Here is a 14650-nt window from a genome sequence, read left to right as displayed (position 1 = left end):
GTTTTGTCTTTTTAACAAATTATTGAAAGTGTATTTATTACAGCATAAAGCTAATTTCTTTAAGCATTTCTGCCTTTCTTTAAGTACTACACACTATCAGAAAGTGGATTTACATTTTCATTCAAGCTCTGTGCAGATTTTGTTCCGACCGTAGACTGGATCACACAAAAGCAAATTTTAGTCAAAAAAATAAATAAATAAAAAATTGTGGATTTATATATTTTTATAAATACAGTAAGATTTTTGTTTTATTTAAACATAGTAAATATTAGTTAACAATGTGTGTTGTTCATTTATTTATGTTACTGTTTTAATCATTACCTGTTCTTGCAATAATTTAAAATCTACCAATGGTCATTAATGATTTTGATTGATAAAATATGGGTCTATTTGTTAAAAAGGTTGGGAATCACTGGTGTAGATGATTAATCTCACTCTACAATATTATTATTTACCTGTACTAATGTTATATACAGTTAAAATCTGAATTTTTAGCCCCCCTTTGAGTTATTTTTTTATTTTTATTTTTTCCCCAAGTTATATTTAACTGAGCAATTCAATTTTATATGTCTTATATGTCTTATGTCTTATAATATTTTTTTCCTCTGGAGAAAGTCTTATTTGTTTTATTTCGGCTAGAATAAAAGCAGTTTAGAATTTCTTTGAAAAAACATTTTAAGGTCAAAATTATTAGCCCCATTAAGCGTTATATTTTTTTCGACAGTCTACAGAATAAATCATTGTTATACAATTACTTGCCTAATTACCCTAACCTGCCTAGTTTACCTAATAAACCTAGTTAAGCCTTTAAATGTCACTTTAAGCTGTATAGAAGTGTCTTGTAAAATATTAAGTACTGTCATCATGGCAAAGATGAAATAAACAATAAAAGTTATTAGAAACGAGTTATTAAAACTATTATGTTTAGAAATGTGTTGAAAAAAATATTTTCTCCGTTAAACAGAAATTGGGGAAAAAAATAAACAGGGAGGGGGGCTAATAATTCAGGGGGTTTAATAATCCTGACTTCAACTGTACATAAATAAATGTATAAAGAAGAAATTGACAAATAGATACTAAAAATTGACATTTTATAAATTCAGCATGACAATTTAGAAAGACTTTTTACAAAGTCTTAACATTTACACGTGACCTATTTAGACTTGACCCTTAATCTTGTGTTGCTTTACACCTTTTTGGGTGTAATATTTTTTAAATCATTGATATATTTCTGAAATAGAACAGGAAGCTTTGTAAAACGGATGGATTAGGTATGTCCAGATCCAATCACATCATCGTCAATCGGGCCAGATTTTGCGGTTTCAGACTTGATCGGAATTGGACGTTAACTCCTGATCAAAGTAGAAAACGGATGCAGCGTGAAGCGGAAAGCGCAAGCATGTCTGCGGTCTGGAGGTGTTAAAAAGTTGATGATGACAACATTACCAAAGCAAACTGTGAGATATGTAAACTTGGGATTGCCTGCCGGGTAGTTTAAGTTGAGGTGCTATTTGTTTTTATATTACATTTCTTATATTTACTGTTGCACTAAAATGCAAAAGTGAACAATTGATGTTATTTATTACTTGATTGTTCAAGCTACCTCACAGAAGGGCTCTGTTTGTCATCAGAGTTGTTGAATGTTAAAATAAGATGAAGTAATTAAAAAACAAGGAACATCCTGGATCTGTTAATGTATTAGCAATAGCAATGATTTTTTTGATTATTTTTAGATTTGATGATCATTTGATGAAGTTTATCTGCTTCGCTTTCTAGTCTTTCAGCTAAACGTTAAAGTCATTTGAAGGCCTGACTGACTAGTCCCCCCAGCAGATTGAGTGTAATCTTTTTGTCATCACTGTCAGCCTGCTCCTCCAAACACCCTGAAAAAAATCATACTGTATGATATTTATATTTAGAACTGAAATTCATACTCTGATTCACTTTTTCCATACGTTTACAGAATTGGAAATGACTCAAATCATATTTCATACTTTTCAAACTGCCTTTAGGAACCCTGACTTTACTTGATCAGATTCAAACTTTCCAAATGAGCTCCAAAGCTCTAAATAATGATGTCTGAGCATGCACACTGGCCACTAAGTCATGGTTCTTGGCTTTTTTGTTATAATTTTAGCAGTTAATAATTTTTTTTTATAGTCTATAATTTTAGACTCGACCTCAGATTTGCCATATAAGCTCTTTGGCTCAAAATGTTAAAAGCGAAGCATGTGCACTGACTGCTAAGCCATGGCCCAGACCTTCTTTATCATTTTGAACAGCAATCACACTCTTTCCTACATCTGGCGGTGTTACCGCACTAATATTTTTACTTCTGGCTATATTCTTGGCTTGCGTTTTTGTTTGAGAATGAGAGCGACTATGATAGAAGGACCTGCACAGCTCTTTTGAGAAGCACATTCAGTTCAGCGTTCTAGATGGAGGAGAGGGAGTTCCCTCGTTCATCAAACCTCCTAGACGGCGCAAATTCCACATTGATAGATGAATAAACAGATGAATGTGCTGCAGTCAGGCCGGATTAAAAAGCACTGGAGGGCAAATCCAGCACAGAGGCTTTGAAGAACAGATTTTCGCTCCCCTCACCAGTTAGATCTGTGTGTATGTTTAATCATAGCTTTAGCGCAAAGAGGGATCATTATCTGTTGCTAATGAGACCAGGCAAATTCAATGAGTTGAAGGGTCCTAGCATTGATGGAGACTGTAACACAAGAGCATTGATTGAAGCTCTCTCACCTCCTCTTCCCTAACGCTCAATAAGTCATTTTATAGAACATGCCTGAATCCTAATGTCGTTTTCGTTACCAACACGGTTTGGGTATTCGTTCTGTGATATTGCTCAAGATTTTACAATAAACATGTTTCCTTTGCATGTTTCCATTGGCTAACCATTTTTTTGCACCTCCACCCTGCATTTCAAGAAACATTTTTGTTCATTATTTGATATTGTTTGAAATTTTGCCCCTCATCGTTGCTCCACTCAATCCCCACACCCACTTCCTCATGCTTTTGTTTGTTTGTCTTTTGTTTGTTTGATCCCATCCGTTCCTTTAGGCCACCAACCTGGCTCCCTCTTCCACCAGTGCCACCCTTTCCCTTACCAATCCCGATGTCTCCATACTAAATTACCAATCTGCACTCTACCAGCCTTCTGCGGCCCCCATGGCTGCCGTGGCACCCAGGACGATGCCCCTCCAGCCCGGTGCACCGCAACTCTGTGCCGCCCGACCCGATCCCTTCCAGCAGGCCCTCATCGTCTGCCCACCTGGCTTCCAAGGTAATTTAGGTTAAAATGTTTCTGATAGTCCAAATCTGTTTTTGGTATGGCTCCTACTTAAATTATACACATCTGAATCTTAATGTTAATTTGCATCTTCACACTCACCAGAAACTTCTAGAGAAGTGTTTTGGAGCTAACTTCTTCAGAATATTGGTGCTCCAGGAGCAAGATTAAACCGCTTTTGGCTAAATTCTGTCACTATTTCCTTGATGTTAATTATCTGTTTTCTAAACTGTCTGCCAGCTTTTTCCATGTAATGGCAATTTACAGTATTTGCATTAAACAAATAGGAGAAAAACAACATTTATGTATAATAAAAATGATTCATACAGTGAGCGGTTTCTATTCCAAGTCATCAAACAGAAGATTTATGTGAGGATCATGCTGAAATTATGTAGTCATGCACTTATAAAATTCTACTTAAACTACTTGGACCAAGGTACAACAATAAAAAATTATTTTAGTTCAAAGTTGAATGACTTAAATATGCTATAATAATAAAAAGTTTTAATGCTTTAGATTAATCAAAACCGACAATAAGCATTTATAAAAGGTTTATATTCATAATAAATGCTTTTCATTGGAACTTTTGACAACAGAATTAAATAATAAATAGTTTTTAAGATAATCTGCATATTAGAATTATTATAATTGAGCATTTTTTTATTTTAAATGATAATTTAACAGTAATTTTTTTACAGTTTTATTGTTGAATAAATAAACGCAGCATTGCTTAGATAGGAAACATAAAAAAGTTGACCTCAGACTTTTGAATAGTAGTTTAGTGTAAAGGCTGATTTATATTTCTGCGTCCAGTGATCGCTGTGACCCACGGCACCTGCCTTGTACGCAGTCGTGAATTTATACTTCTGCGTGCTGTTTGTTTTGCTGTGCAATAACACTTTCGAAACGCTAGCTGGCAGTAGGTTTTTATGTTCCTCTTCTTCGTGGGTGTTTTGTTTTTTCTGAACACACTACCTTAATGTACAAGTAGCTACTGTAAAACTTACTCATACAGAAGCGGGAACTGGTGGACGTGCAACGACTTTAATCATAAGATAAACACAAAACAAAAGTTTCCATCTGGAGCTCCTTCATGGGACTCCACACTTGTAAACAATCGCTCCACCGTCCACGCTCTTAGCACCGTCCACGCTCGTCAACATTGCAACGTTTACGATGTTGCGACGTGTATACTCCAAAAATGTTTACTTCTGCTGAAACAACACAATTCTTGTAATTTCTTTGGCCAATTTATTTGTTTTATGCTCAGTATACTTACATTTGTTAACCATTGACAACAATGGTTCATGATAACATGAAGGAATCTGGCCGGTCCAACTACATGGTTAGGGCATGTGTAGTTCCCAGATTTGAGTGCGATTGAATTTAAAAAATGCTGACAGTAAAAGTAACCTTAGGTGTTTAAAGTTGATAAGACGTGTTAGAGTTTAATCTTCACTTTAGTTTGGAGTAGGTTTTCATGTAATGCTTTGAGTTTTGAAATTACCACCTTCAAAAGCACACATGCTTTGGGTGTTGGTAGCTTAATTAGCAAAAATGCAGTTTGTTGCTTTGCTCAGTGAGCAATAACTGTTTTAAAATTAAATCTGAGATCAGTCTCAATCAACTGTAGATGTAACTCATAAAATATGCTTAAATAGCTCTTTAATGTTCATTTAGGATAACTTTTATGCATTTTATGGACAGTTGAAGTCAGAATTATTTGGTTTATTTTTATTCTACAATTTTTTTTAACAGAGAGAAGATTTCTTCAGCACATTTCTAAACATAATAATTTTAATAACTCATCTCTAATGACTGATTTATTTTACCTTTGCCATGATGACAGTAAATAATATTTAAATAGATATTTTTCAAGATACTTCTATTCAGCTAAAAGTGACATTTAAAGGCTTAACTAGGTTAATTAGGTTAACTAGGCAGGTTAAGGTACTTAGGCAAGTTTTTATATTATGATTATTTAATCTGTAGATATTCCAAGAAATTTATAGCTTAAAGGGGCTAATAATTTTAACCTTAAAATGTTTTTTTATAACATTAAAAAGTAATTTTTTCTAGCCGAAATTAAACAAATAAGACTTTTTCCAGAAGAAAAAATAGTATCATACATACTGTGAAAATTTCCTTGCTCAGTTAAACATCATTTGGGAAATATAAAAAATAAAAAAAATAAAAAAAATTCAAAGTGGGTGAATAATTCTGAGTTCAACTGGATGTTTAAAATGTATTTAAACTTTTATTTGATAAAGTCAGGTTGGAACAAGTTTTTTTAGTTAAACAATTTTTTGGATGGAAATCCTGCCCTCAATTAAATTGAGTTCATCCAATGAGTTTATTTATATATATATATATATATATATATATATATATATATATATATATATATATATATATATATATATATATATATATATATATATATATATATATATATATATATATATATATATATATACAGTTGAAGTCAGAATTATTAGCCCCCTTCAAATTTTTTTCTTCTTTTTTAAATATTTCCCAAATAATGTTTAACAGAGCATGGAAATTTTCACAGTATGTTTGATAATATTTATTTTTCGAAAGGCTTATTTGTTTTATTTCGGCTAGAATAAGAGAGGTTTTTAATTTCTTAAACATCATTTTAGGGACAAAATTATTAGCCTCTTTAAGCTAATTTTTTTATCGATAATCTACAGAACAAACCACTGTTATACAATAACTTGCCTAATTACCCTAACCTACCTAGTTAACCTAATTAACCTACTTAATCCTTTAAATGTCACTTTAAGCTGTATAGAAACGTCTTGAAAAATATCTAGTAAAATATTATTTACTGTCATCATGGCAAAGATAAAATAAATCCGTTATTAGAAATCAGTTATTAAAACTATTATGTTTAGAAATGTGTTGAAAAAACTTCTCTCCTTTAATCTGACTTCAACTGTATATAGTTACATTTCATGAGCAGCGCCAGACTATACACGTACGCTTGATGCAGAACTATAAATAAGCCTTAAGGGACTCTTCGTGGTATTTATTTGTTCATTGTATGAAAGAAAGCTGCCAAACTAAAAGATTCTACTAAAAGTCGCACAAACTCAAAATAAGCAAATCGTAACAGAATTTGAATTTCTATGTTTTTACCGTCCAATAACTTCGCTGTTATTTCTTACCAGGTTTGCAAGCATCGCCCTCTAAACACACTGGCTACTCTGTGCGGATGGAGAACGCAGTTCCCATAGTAACACAGGCCCCCGGTGCCCAACCTCTGCAGATCCAGCCAGGCCTTCTGACACAGGTACAGCCAGACATTGCCCCCATCGCCACAGCAACACAAAGCCACATTTCCAAAACTAATTACACCCCTCAGCCTTTCCCAAATTCTCAATTACATCCGAGTTTGGCTCCGACGAGGAGCAATTAGCATGACCTACTTTGTTTTAATGATATAAGTATAATTCACTCTCCCCTCAACGAAATCCAGAAGACACTCTCATTTCATGGCCAATAGATTAATTGAAGCCGGGTTGGATTTATCTCAGCATGCTCTGCTGTAGCAAACGCAATGACCTGCCTTTCCCCTTCCGGAGATTTTCCCCTCAATGATGCTTTGCTTTCCTGCCTGCACTGAGGTCTAGGAAACTGTGCTTCTTTCCTGGAGTTAACAGGAAGTCACGCTTTGATGAGCAAGACTGAGGTTGGCTTTAAATGAGGTCTGTAGATGCTGAGGGATTTGTCGACCCTCGGGAGCCACAAGGAAGGGCCCAGACGGCTTTTACATTCGAGACGTTCAGAGCTGTTTAGCCAATTTGTAATTTATCTACAACTTTTTCAGAACTGCTGAGCTGAGCGCTTGTTGCTTTTTTGAAGATTATACTCTTAGTTCAGGCAAAGAATATTAACACACACTCATGCCATTCCGAAGGCACACGACTTTCTTTATTAAACAATATTCTAGCTGTACATTTTGCTTAAATCATAATGACTCGTCAGCAAATTTGTCTATTTTCCACATCTTGTAGTGTTGAGTGAAAAAAGGCAAACATTTAAGTTGATATTTACTGAAGCTCTTAATATCAATTCTAGTTGTTCACAACAATGTCTATAATGCTAATAATGACATTATGAAATTAACATTACACAACATTAAATCATTGACAGTCAGACAGCCAGTCAGAATCTATCCTACTGTGAAGAGCTTTAGCATTTAAAGTGACCTGATCTGGGTATAAACAGATCTTAACAAATCAAGCTGAATCCACTAGATGAAAATATTGAATGAATGAATGAATGCCAAGCTAAATTTTGTTATTTTTGTCAGCTCATATAGGTTTTATAATGTGTGTTCAGTTTAGTTTTCTAGGTTTGTTGTATCCAAACCAAAAAGATATTGATACATTAAGGCATGGCTCCTGCAGACTGAACTGAATACTAAACAAAAGTATTGTAAAAGCCTAAACCCCTTATAAAATGTTTTTAATTTAAACTAGGGTTGCACGGTTTACCATTATTATGGTAGTATCACAATACTACTATGGCTGAAAAAAAAATACTGCCGATGCCACTGTGGTTTGTAAACGGTAGTATCGTCATTAATGGTTTATCATTCATTCATTCATTCATTCATTCATTCATTCATTCATTTTCTTTTCAGCTTAGTCCCTTTAATGGTTTATCTAGAATAGATAATGCTGGATGTGGAAAAGTCACCAAAATGATCACACGTTTGTGCAACATTAGACCATTTTATTTGAATAGTCTGTGGAGCCCTTAAAGGTTGCATAACTGTGTAGAATTGGCACCTTTTATGGTAGCCTATTGCATGTTTTCTATTTTTTTAACGCACATCTAAATCGGTTCATTTCTGTTTCTGTCAATATAATTTAGTAGCTACAACAAACGTGACAATCTCTTAAAAAGAACTATTCACAAAGTGAAATTTGCAATTACTTTGGATTGTTACTTAATAAGACTGAGGAAAAAATAGATGAAAAACCCAAAATAGCAACAGGAAACATTGAAATAATTTTGACCACTTCATATAGCCAAATTTTGTTGGAAAATGCTCTTTTGTAACAAATTTAATTCGGTTTAATTTGTATTTTTATTTTTATTTATTTATTTATTTATTTGGTCAGTTATCTGCAAAATAAAAAGAATGAATCCATTTTAGGTTAAGTGGGGTGCAAAAAATACTTTTTGACCTTAAGGGAATTATGAGTTACATTCAAATAGGCCTATTATAACATAAAATATAGTATTTCTGACAAATTTTATATAATTTGAGTTATGAATTACAGTATTGCTATACTACTTGGTATCGTGATACTTAAGCTGGTGTAGTATCGTAAGATTAATTAATGATATCGCGACAACCCTAAACTGAACTGCAGCAGAGTTTATTGGATGAGAATTAATAGCCATCCTATCTGCAGTCTTTTTTTTTTTTTTGGTGTACACTAGAGTTATTCAAATGAACAGCAACCGCACTTGAGTTGTTTTTAATTTAAACAAATTTAAAGGCGTGCTTCAAAAACATGGTGCCTGAGTCATAGCTACAACTTTCATGATAAATTGACACCATTTTTGCTGAATGGACTCGATTTGACCACTGATTACTGATTTAATTTGACAATTGGGAGATTGATCATGTTGTCTTGGTTCATTTTATCTCCTGGCTGACCAAAAAATGAACAAATTTGTAATTCGTCCACCATAAAAAAGAAAGTCATTGATTCGCCTTCAGCAGCTAATGAGCCAAGCATACTGGATCAAGGTCAGGAAGATCCAAACATTTCGGGTCGCAGCGCTAGTAATACTGTAAACACAAAATGCAGGAAATACAAGATAGTTAAAGATAGAATAAAAATAAATTAAAGATAGCTACCTGTTTTGTTTTGGTTTGTTTTTTTCTCGAAGCAAAGAGTCCCTGACCCAGCCACAGTGCATAATCTGCACTAAAGTTTTTGCTAATGAATGCATGAGGCCCTCCAAATTAATAAGACATTTGTAGATGACCCATCCCCAATACCGCAAGGGGTACCCAAAACAAATGGCTTAGTGAGGTTTTGCTTTTATATTTTACATTAGGCTATTATTTGTGCAGAAACATATCTAGATATAGTAATAAACACACCATTTGTTTGAAACAACATTTGGTTGTCATACATATACTGCAAACTTATATAAGCGATAATGTCAATAAATGTGGAGGGGGGCCTTACAATATTTTCCAGGGGAAAAAAGGGGGTTTTCAGGCAAAGAAAGGTTGGGAACCGTTGCTTGAGTACATCTTCAATGTTCCTCACGTTCAAGAAAGCCTGTGCATAAATTCCACTGGTGATTATCACAGTGCTGGATTGGGAAAAGCAGTTGGGGATTGGGATGCTTGTTCATTACTACTGTAGGGCCTCAAGCGGCTTTTCTCCCCCTTCAATCCAATCAGCCTGGCCACATCGCTCCTGGTGCCAGTGGAGTGGGTTTCTAGAAGGCCTCGGCCTTTATCTGGAACAGGAATGCAGAAAATGCGAAAACAATTGGCGATGGAGCGGCGGTGCTTTCAGAGCCCTGGGGGTGACAAAAGGCTTTCACCCTGCGAGGGCAGAAAAGCTGTTAGAGGGGTGGTCGAAGAGATGGCCTCGCATGGAAAACTCTACTCTTATCTGGGTTAGCGTTTCAGGCCAGACGGTACAATTACACAACCCAGCCCAGAGTGAGAAAGGAGGATGCAGAGTGTCAGGAATGTAGGCAAAGGGCTTTAGGGACATAGTTCGGATGAAATTATTTGTGTCACAAGAGGAAGAAGTATGTAGAGGTGTTGACATGTACTTGAAGTATGTACTTTTAGGCCTTGTGCATCTGGAAAAATTTAATGTAGAGATAGATGCAAATGTTAAACTGGTAAATTTTCAGTTTCTATCAGATCAGCTGTAAGGTTTTGTTTGTTTTGTTGAGGTTAGAATGATGAAGTGTGTATTTTAAAATATATATTTCCATTTCTTAAGTTGGATTTATTTGATTGACTGATTTATTGATTGATTGATTCTTAATTAAACAGTAAGAGGCAAAAAAACTTTCAGTTTCAGGTGACCTATGAAGTTTTATTTATTATTGCTGCTAAAGGGAATTACAATTATAGTGACAAAAAAAGTTTCCCCACAGGTAAACTGTAAAGATTGAAGGTTGCTGAATTTATACATTTAAATGTAAGTTTAATTTTAAAATTAAAAAATTCACATGCCTTCAGGGTATTTATTTATGCACTTATTTTTGTATTTATATATGTTTTTATTTTTGTTATATCCAATATTCAAATTATTTTATTTATTTGAAACTGCTTGAGTTTTATTTGACTTCTCTGACAAAAACATCAAAAATAAAGGTATATTTAATTTACATAAATAGTTAAAATAACAATAAATGTAACAAATTAAAAGCACAACAAATGATAGCCTGACTGTAGTTTGAAAGTAACTTTGTTCGCACTGAAATTTAACGGGTCCAGTGCTTCCCACACATTGAATTTACTTTGGCTGGCTGCCCAGGTATATTAACGGCCGCCCAAGTATATTTGATGCCACTTATTATTATTATTATTATTATTATTATTATTATAAGGGTTTATTATTATTATTATCATCTTTTTACACTTTTTTGCATCCGCACAAGATAACGAACATCCACGATCGATTAAGTAGTGGAAAATGTTCTCTCACCCTACACGTTTCATACCGCTTTTGTGTGTGCGCGAGAACCGTCAACAGTCTCATGTGCTCTGCATCGACCTACAGAGACTTGATTCGTTCAGGGTTTGTAAATCTCCTAAAATGTCGGGGATTCAACTTTTGCTTTTGCTTTCTAAAGCTGTCGTTAAATTTATGCGTTTTTGCAAGTTTTGTTGGCGTAGGTTTCCTCCGGGTGCTCTGGTTTCCCCCACAGTCCACAGACATGCGCTATAGGTGATTTGGCTAGGCAAAATAGTCCATAGTGTATGTGTTAAATGGAAGTGTATGAGTGTTTCCCAGTGATGGGTCGCAGCTGGAAGGACATCCACTACATAAAACATATGCTGGCTAAGTTAGCCGTTCATTCCGCTGTGGTGACCCCTGATTAATTAAGGGACTAAGCCGAAAAGAAAATGAAAGAATGAATTCTTTAATCTGAACGACTCAGAAAAAATTTACAATATACTCGTACACTGTAAAAAATAATATAACATATATGGATTGAGTAACAATTAATTCGTTTTTTAAAGAATGTAGTTGTTTAAAACTCAAATGCGCAGTTTATTTCTAAAGATTGTGTATATTTTTAAATGTCCTTTGACAATTGCTGAGATGTCCACCTCAAGGTCATGACGGGCGCTCATCGCTCGTGTACCTGGCGAGGGCAGCTGGTCCTCGGCTAAACATACTGACTTGTGTGCCCCTGCCTAATTTGAAAATGCTCATTTTAATTACGTTGGATTTAATTGATATTTTCTCTTTTTGAAATTATTCAAAAATAACACCTAAATTCTTATAATAAAATTGATTTGATTTTATTACAGACATTTTTAATTAATTTCAAAGCAAAAAAAAAGCCCTAAAATCAGGAAATTTATTTTATTAAATAAAGTGTACATATTAATATTAATCAAATCTACAAGGCCACAAAATGACTTTTTACACTGCAGAGGATGAAATGTCATCTAAACTGACTGCAAAATGTACTGTATATACACCATTAGAAGTGGTTAACCAGATATAATCAGAGATATTGTTTGTTTTATTCCTTTTTTTTGTCATTTATTTCTCATTTGCTGTATGTTTGAATAATTTGATGGTGTAAATATATTACACATTGTATACATGTACTGAATGCTTTGGCAGTACTGTACAAAATGAACTTGACAGAGAAATAGAGCAGCTTTTACCAATAAGATCACATGGCTCCTGAATGGTAAAGAGAAATAGTGGATTTCTTTTTTCATTTTGGAAAAAAACCTTTAACCCATTGAAAAGAAAAAGTAACAGTGTCATAATGAATGAAAATATTGTTAAAAATCACGTTATTTTTTGTTTGTCGCATTTAGTTAACGATTTATGGGCTGTAGGTAAAAGGTGTGTTTCAATCCAGTTTCCCCCGCTAGTATATTTCAAACCTGTGGAAAGCACTGCAGTCTACTGATAAAGTTGCCCTTAAATAGTTAAAATTCCAGACAAATACCATTATTTTCTTTTCTTGTATTACTGAATGCGTAATCACAGCCTTTCGAAAAGCAAACATGCTTTTTTAAAAAGCATTTTTCCACGGTTCGCCCTCCCTCTTTTGTGCAAGCGCTGTGGCCCATACTGATGGGCTGGTAAATAGATGTGCAAAGGGTATTAAAGAAACAATTCATTAGTTGTACATTAAACTGCTAATCAATAAGGCTGCATTAAACTATTAGAGCTGCAGACAGTCTTCTTCAAGCTCACGTCTCTGGGCAAATTATGCCTGGCACTCCCCGCACTCCTCACCCGCCATACAAAGCAGCTCCTCACAAAGCCTCTGAATGGGGCCCCTGAATTTAATTAAAGTCGGAGCTGATTTGGAAAATGTCTAACACATCAGCACTGCCTGGGAGATGCCACATCTCTTTATTAAGGCAGGGTCTTATCTTTTTTTATAGACAGGAGCCAAGGCCGTATGCAGTATGCAGGGCCCTGTCATCTAGATATTGGTGCCAAGAAATTGAGGGAGGGAAATGAATGAAGTTCCTGCAGAAGTGGTGGCACAAGCTTTTTGTTATTTCACAGGGAGATTTGTATTTATTTATTTTTTTATTTGGTCTGTAATTTGTTTCTTCAGACCGTCCTTCTCACATCATCATTATTTATGAGACCAAGAGAATAATCAGAAGATGGATTTGTTATGAAATTGTGTATAATTGATCTCTTCTGTTTATGTTTTGTTCGAACAGATTCACATATAGTTTGCTTACACTTTATTTCATGGTTTTTTTATTACACTATAGTTGTACATTTAAGTACTGAGTAGTATTCATTAACAACATGTATACCTACAGTCAGTGTTAATTGGTTGGTTGGGAGGGTTGCTCTGTATTTTTGTCATGCTTAAGTACAAATATTGAAACTTTCTTACTGTAATTCTAGAAAGATTTACTTGAGAACAAAATGACTACATTTTAAATCTAAAAATATTAAGACAAACTAACCGAAATGATTCTATTTACTCTTAAGACAAGTAAGAATTGAAGGTTTGATGTTAATTTACTAACCATTAGGTCATCCAAAATGTAGACGACTTTCCTGTCAGATGTTTTTAGCAAAAATTTTGGTCGTTGATAATTCAGAAAGGGTGACACAGTGGCTCAGTGGTTAGCACTGTCAGTTCATAGCAAGAAGGTTGCTGGTTCGAGTCCCAGCTGGGTCAGTTGGCATTTCTGTGTGGAGTTTGCATGTTCCTCCCATGTTGTTGAGGGTTTCCTCTGGGTGCTCCGGTTTCTTTTATAGTCCAAAGACATGCGCTATAGGTGAATTGATTAAACTAAATTGTTTGTAGTGTATGTGTGTGAATGTGTGAGTGCGTAGGTGTTTCCCAGTACTGGGTTGCAGCTGGAAGTTCATCCACTGTGTAAAACATATGCTGTATAAGCGATTCATTCTGCTGTGGTGCCCCTAATGAATAAAAGGACTAAGCTGAAGGAAAATTACTAAATGAATGTTAAACAGCTCTTTCAAAAGCAAATATATACTCTATATTAAGGGTTTAATCAATTTAAAATGATTTATTTCAAATATACTCTAATTAATGATGTACACAATGCAATGAATAATTTTTTTCATATTAAATTTGATTGAGAAATCAAAAGAGCAGAATATTTAAAGTCGAAGTTGATTAGTAGACATTTATAAGAAGTGCGCAACATTTTCACAGTAGATAGCATGTTTTATGCAGGAATATAACTGACAAGCTGCAACAGCTCCTTTAAATATGAGATCAATGTAGCGAATTTTGACGCTCTCGCCAACGAAGCTGAAGGCAGACAGGTCGGTCAGAGTGACCTTGGACGCTCTCACTGCTTTCGGTGTGAACGCACAGTAAAAGCGATCCAGAGTTGTAGTCAAAATAACAGGCAGATGGTCAGTACAGGCAGGCAGCATAAAACGTAAACAAACAAAACAAAGCGCAGGTCAAAAACACGGCAAGGCAAGGAAAACACAACCTAATGTTCACTCACAGTTCAAAAAGACCCAGCAAAGTGTGTGTATTTGTGTGCTGTGAATATAGTCCTGAAATCAGTCCATGAGCAGCTTCAGCTGTAAGTTTGCAGTTAGTCAGGATCAG

At 34.6% G+C, this 14650-nt stretch overlaps 1 protein-coding gene across 4 annotated transcripts in view; it reads left to right on the top strand.

Moving 5' to 3' along the window:
- hipk2 (homeodomain interacting protein kinase 2) overlaps nucleotides 1-14650 on the top strand; it is a 184135-nt gene that overhangs the window by 155440 nt on the left and 14045 nt on the right. For 2 of the 4 annotated variants that reach the window (XM_005158993.6, XM_005158992.6), the window contains exons 8-9: nucleotides 3166-3295; nucleotides 6496-6617. In XM_005158993.6, coding sequence (XP_005159050.2) covers nucleotides 3166-3295; nucleotides 6496-6617 — 252 coding nt within the window. 4 annotated transcript variants of the gene reach the window in all.

Source organism: Danio rerio, chromosome 18, assembly GCF_049306965.1.
Source record: "Danio rerio strain Tuebingen ecotype United States chromosome 18, GRCz12tu, whole genome shotgun sequence".
Lineage (NCBI taxonomy): Eukaryota > Metazoa > Chordata > Actinopteri > Cypriniformes > Danionidae > Danio > Danio rerio.
Note: the sequence above shows the minus strand (reverse complement) of the source record. Positions and strands in the feature narration are given on the sequence as shown.